Source organism: Anopheles ziemanni, chromosome 2, assembly GCF_943734765.1.
Source record: "Anopheles ziemanni chromosome 2, idAnoZiCoDA_A2_x.2, whole genome shotgun sequence".
Lineage (NCBI taxonomy): Eukaryota > Metazoa > Arthropoda > Insecta > Diptera > Culicidae > Anopheles > Anopheles ziemanni.
The window spans coordinates 13,313,953-13,319,388 of record NC_080705.1 but is presented as its reverse complement, the minus strand read 5'-3'; the positions used below and the strand labels follow the sequence as shown (position 1 = coordinate 13,319,388).

Here is a 5,436-nt window from a genome sequence, read left to right as displayed (position 1 = left end):
AATTACGCGGCTATATGGGTCACTGTTTGTGATAACATTCCATCATGGTCAAGGACACATACTAAGAAATGCTCGCTCGCATGCTTTATCAAGGCATACGACATCACGACAGCTTCAGTTGTTGTTCATAATTCGTTGTGTTGACAAGTTCAAAGGAGCTAATTGCAAATTATGCATGCTCACGGCTACAGTTTACTTATATGTTTTGTGGTGGGTTTGTCAGCCCGGCCCACCATGGCTGTTAGTGGCTTCCAGTTCGAACTGCTGATGAGCAAGTTGGATTACGTTCAGTTCAAACTTCAAGAAGTGGAGCATAGTATGAAGCACCCGTTGAGGGTGGTTGATTTAAGTCCCCAAGATTGGTTAAAAATAAGTGAAAATGAGAAATTGGTGGAGAAAACTCACGCAGCTTTGCAGCGAACGGAGGAACGTGTGCAGGAAATGCTCGTCAATCTTGAGTATGCAATAAAGGAAAAAATCGGAAAAGTGGAAGAAAAATTCGAGGCAAGAACGCATGCACTGGAAGACTTCTTACAGAAGGCAATGAAGGTAAGTTTAAAATCGTAAGACACAATCCGATCGATGTTGGAAAAAAGAAGTTATTGTGTTAATGTTTGCAGCAAGTGGCCCAATGTGTGAAAGCTTCAGAGGAGAAAACCACGATAGGTTTGCGTGAATTAGAAAACAAGCTGACCAGTGGACTAAACAGTGTTGAGGAAAACCTTATAGCACTGAACATATCCTACCAAGAAACGGTGCAAAGCGAGCTTAAGAAAGTAGCAGAAGGCATGAAAACTGCAGAAGCTAATACCTTGGCGAAATTCCGTGAATTTGAAAAAAGCTTGATTAGTAAAATCGATAGTGTTGAACAAAATCAGATCGCGCTGAACATATCCTACTATAAAATGTCGAAGATAGGGCTAAAGAATGAGGCAAAAAATAAAAAAGCATTGGACATTCTTAAAGTTTCGGTACAAAATGTAACTACAGTTGCAGAAATAAGCAATAAGATACTAGCAGACCACTTCACACAACCCATTCGATCGTGTCGACAAGTTTCAAAAATATCTGGCAAGTATAGAATGCATGTGGAGCATAATTCTACAAAACCTTACGAGGTGTTCTGTGAACAAAATATGTTCGGTGGAGGCTGGATAGTAATCCAGCATAGGTTTAACGGGTCTGAAAACTTTTACCGTAATTGGACCGAGTACCGTAATGGATTCGGGAATGTCGAAGGCGAGTTCTGGTTAGGGTTGAATCACGTACATCATATTACGAAGAATCGATCGCACGAACTAATAGTCGAGGTCAAAGATTTTCACGGAAACTACGGATACGCAAGGTACGGAGAGTTTGCGATCGGCAACGAATCTGAATCGTACACGTTGAAGAAGTTAGGAAGCTACTCGGGAACAGCAGGGGATGCCATTAGTTTCAACAAGGACCACAAGTTTAGTACGTTCGATCGCAACAATGGCCCTGGCAAAAATTGTGCTGTAGATCGACACGGAGCATGGTGGTACTACGGGTGCACCAACGCCAACTTGAACGGGAATTATAAGAACACAACGAATGATCGAAGCGCGATTGAGTGGTGGTTCTTCAAACGGGACTCGCGAGGTATGGCTTATTCGCGAATGATGATTCGCGATATTGTTGATTGACAAAAATCATGTATCGATCAAGTTAGTAATCCATTGCCTAAAAGAAAATTTGTAAAATATACTAATAATCATAAAATAACAATAAACATACGAAAAAACACTTATAAGAATAAATCGAAGAACGGTCTTATCTTGTCTTAAATTTTGGGGTGTAAAACGTTAACAAAATTCATCTGGCTACATTGTAAACATTGTTTCAGCAAAATCGATTCGTTCTGCTCGCTACTCGAACGAAAGAAGGCTGGCTAACCGCATTCGTAAGGGTTCTGTCCATTTTTTGTCCAGCAGCAGTTCCATCCGATATTTCTCATGTTTTGCTTCCATTTGCGTCCTACCTTCGAAAATTAGCCACCGAATTGCTTCTAAATGGCTCCCGCAGTTTAGCGAAAACCTGCTGCTTGGACGGCGTCGTGTGCAGAAGTGCATCCGAAAAGCTGTTCACGCAAGCACCACCGCTTGCAAGAGGTCGCCGAAAACATAGCAAAAAAGCTAATTAGTTCGCGTCTGCCTCTTGACGGTTCCGTTTGGGTGAGTTTTCTCACATCCACAAACGGTTTGCAGAAATTGACCAAAGGTTCAGTTTCGCTGGTTGTTTGTGCGAAGGTAACCAAACCAACTTTGTTGCAACATTGGCACAGGGGGAAGAAGGCGTGCTGCGTTCACACCAAGGAATCACATCCGACACCTAACCTCAATCCGGATGATCTACGAAGTGGCAAAAAGGGAAAACGCGGAATCCGGGCGGCTTCCGTGACGATCGATGTCGATCGATAAAATGGTAGATTTTACGATCTGGTCGGTGGCGTGTCGGAAAACCGCGCGATACTGGTATGCTGGCAAATTAAAGTGAAATATGATGATTTGATAGTCGGTTTCCGTGGCGTGCTACCGGATACGCCCGAGTCGACGGGATCTTGCGTCTGCAAATGCAAATGCAACGGCGAAGAATCTGGGGCAGCATCTGGAGCAGCGTCGCTCCCTCAACCTGGGCGGCAACAGCTGGGCGAAGGTTGCAAACCGCACCGAAAGCTGCCCGCTGACGCATCGCACACGCATCGGCCGGTTTTAATTTGCCCGCCACCGGACTCCGTCGTGATCGGGACCATCTGTGATGGTTCCTAGAACGCGCTGGGCCGCGTGCGCTGCGCTTAAAGTAGAGTATTATTTTGTTAAAATATTTCTTACATTTGGATGCTACCACCCTTCGGTCGGCCTTCGTTCACCTGGCGTCTCCGGCTGTAATGATGAGAATCACACTCATTAGCTGCGAAACGAAACGCGTCCGGCGTCGGTAAGGTAACTTCGTTGCACCCGGCGTACGATTACCGGGCACCGGAAGGGAGCCCAACTTCTAAACGCACCCAGTTGCACCTTCGGGAAGCCTTTCGGTCAGTGGTGGTATATGATTGATTTAATTCCGAAATTTCAGCTTCGTGACTGCACAATGATAGATATTAGAGGCAACAATTTGTAAACTCCAAACCATACCGTTGCCGGTGCGCTACCATTCGGAAGAAAATGGCTTATGAAGCTGGAAATAATGTACCACGGCGAGCTAATGATGAAAAAACCATACGAATTAGAGCGGATCTTTCGTTGTGAAGAGAGCATTTTCTTGTTTCGTCAATTGGTAGCAATTTTCTTCCGCAGCAATTGTAATTAAACCAACTATTTAGTTGCAGATATATGTAAAGTGAATCTTGCAGCGCATACGAACCGTGCTAACATTATTTCTTGTGAGTTAGAAAAAAGAACCTATTCGATTTTAGAGCATTATCAGTTACAAACAGTCAAACAAACGCTTTGCTTTAATATTATGTAAAAACATTCAAAAACTCAATGCCTTAAGCAGTTGTTTAAGAGAACACTAGCCTTAATTTAGGATTAAATGATAATTTTCCGTGATTACGTAAAATTATCCTTTTGGTAACAAGAATAACAAGAAATTGTTAATTTTAGTATATCTGTCTAGAACAAAATTGATAATTTTTCAGTGAAGGTGAATTTAAGTGCCAACCAAAGATTTTGAAAGAAATTCATTATTTGCAGTTACTTCTTGTCTTTTTGTTTACTCAAAAAAAGTAAAGGTTTCTGTAGATGTTTCAAATTTATCTATCTTCAATGTTTTCGAAATCAAAAAAAAAATTACCTACTAAATATTTACCATATTAATAAACATACCTAAATGAAAACTCTAAACATGCATGGAATGGCAAAACAAAATCCCAATTCTTTCTCTTCTTTGCCTCTTTTGGAAATGTACAGAAAAAATCTTAATCACTACTACCCAAACAGGTGATGGCTTCATTAGCGTTTCGCGTGCGGTATGTTGATGAGGGTGTCGTAGAAGAAGGAACTAGGAAAAAAAAACTGTAATCTATCTACATGCTTCGAACATTCGATTGAGAACTCATCTTTCGGCGGTTAGCTTGCTGGGAGGTAGAAAGAGCGGGTCAAAAAAAACAAAATGATGCTCCACACGGTCGCGTTGACGCCTTTTCGGTAGCGACCATTAAAACGACAGATACGGCGATACGGCCACTAGTGTGTTCGTTTAGGCGGACGAGGGCGAGAAACAAAAATCCAAAACGTTACGCTCTAATGATGCTAGCAATTAAGCAAACGTAAACGTTAATTGCAATTAACATTTCATTGCGCCCGGTTGCGACGCGGTTCTTGTCGTTATGCTTCTGTATCTATTTTTTTGTATTTACGTTTCTATTTTTTATTTTATTCGCTTCTGGATGAAACGCTTTTTTGAATGATGTTTTTATCCTGTGCTAGTACGTCTAGCGCCTTGTTCATCGGAAGCAAATGAGGAGACAATTTCTGTAGCACCACCCCGCTTAGCTGGGCTGATGAATGGAGCTTCGTATGTTTTGCTCACACATCTACCGAAACGTAGTTTAAAATCCTCTTTTGAGCTGCAGTCATTGAAATTGATACATAGTTTGTAATTAAAATGGAATGCAAATAGAAAGGATGGTAAATCACACACTGAGCGTTTATAGAAACAGTAAATGAAAGGAAATGCACCACAATGTATTGCACGATTTAACGATGTAAGTTTTCTTTTCGTCGAATGAAATATGTTTTCCACGGCGTAGGTGATAGGTTGTGTTTGACGGCTTGATGAATCCTTATTTGAAATCTAATCATAATTGAATCTAATTTTTCCGCGACTCAAGCATTTAGTCACCTTTATTCTGGAAATATTTGCAAATCAGGTAAGCTGAACAATAAATCCTCAAATCGAAACCGATACCCTATGGGTTTCATTATCACTTGGCAGGTCATTGTTATAAGTTGACATCTTAATAAAAACCTTTCCCCGGCCAAACTCTAAATCATCGCCCAAACCGGGTAAGAATAAATCCCCGACATCGAAACGAAGCAACCTCCGACTCGCACAATGATAAATGTGAGAAATTTGTCGTCGGTCGGTTTTCGAACATCGCGATGATCGCGCAGCTTATCAAAGCCATCTCGATCCACGAGTGTACACACAGACACGCGTACATACAAGGAGATCGCAGCACCGATACCGTTTCGAAAGGAATCCCTAAACGGCAGAGAGTCCACGCAGGCATTAATATTAATCGACTGGCAAATGAGCCTTTACACCTGTTTTAATTAAGTCATAATTTTCTCCCTCCCCTTTCTCTCTTTCTCTCCCTCCTTTCACCGCAGCGTAAAACTTCTTGACCGGATAATCCTTGGGCGATGAAAAATCGAGAGCAGTTTGTTTTCTTTTTCCCCTCCGGACGAA

At 41.9% G+C, this 5,436-nt stretch overlaps 1 protein-coding gene across 1 annotated transcript; it reads left to right on the top strand.

Moving 5' to 3' along the window:
- The first annotated feature begins 234 nt into the window (after positions 1-234).
- Positions 235-2,789, top strand: LOC131292998 (angiopoietin-related protein 7-like). Its single transcript, XM_058321077.1, has 3 exons — positions 235-549; positions 621-1,623; positions 2,515-2,789. The coding sequence occupies exons 1-3, from the start codon at positions 235-237 to the stop codon at positions 2,787-2,789; spliced, it is 1,593 nt and encodes a 530-aa protein (XP_058177060.1).
- Positions 2,790-5,436: the final 2,647 nt, after the last annotated feature.

What these genes read in the sequence shown, in the direction of transcription:
- LOC131292998 (XM_058321077.1), top strand. Translation starts at nt 235, where the DNA reads ATGGCTGTTAGTGGCTTCCAGTTCGAACTGCTGATGAGCAAGTTGGAT. An exon ending in TCTTACAGAAGGCAATGAAG is followed by an intron (nt 550 to 620) that starts GTAAGTTTAAAA and finishes TAATGTTTGCAG; the next exon opens with CAAGTGGCCCAATGTGTGAA. An exon ending in CTTCAAACGGGACTCGCGAG is followed by an intron (nt 1,624 to 2,514) that starts GTATGGCTTATT and finishes GGCAAATTAAAG; the next exon opens with TGAAATATGATGATTTGATA.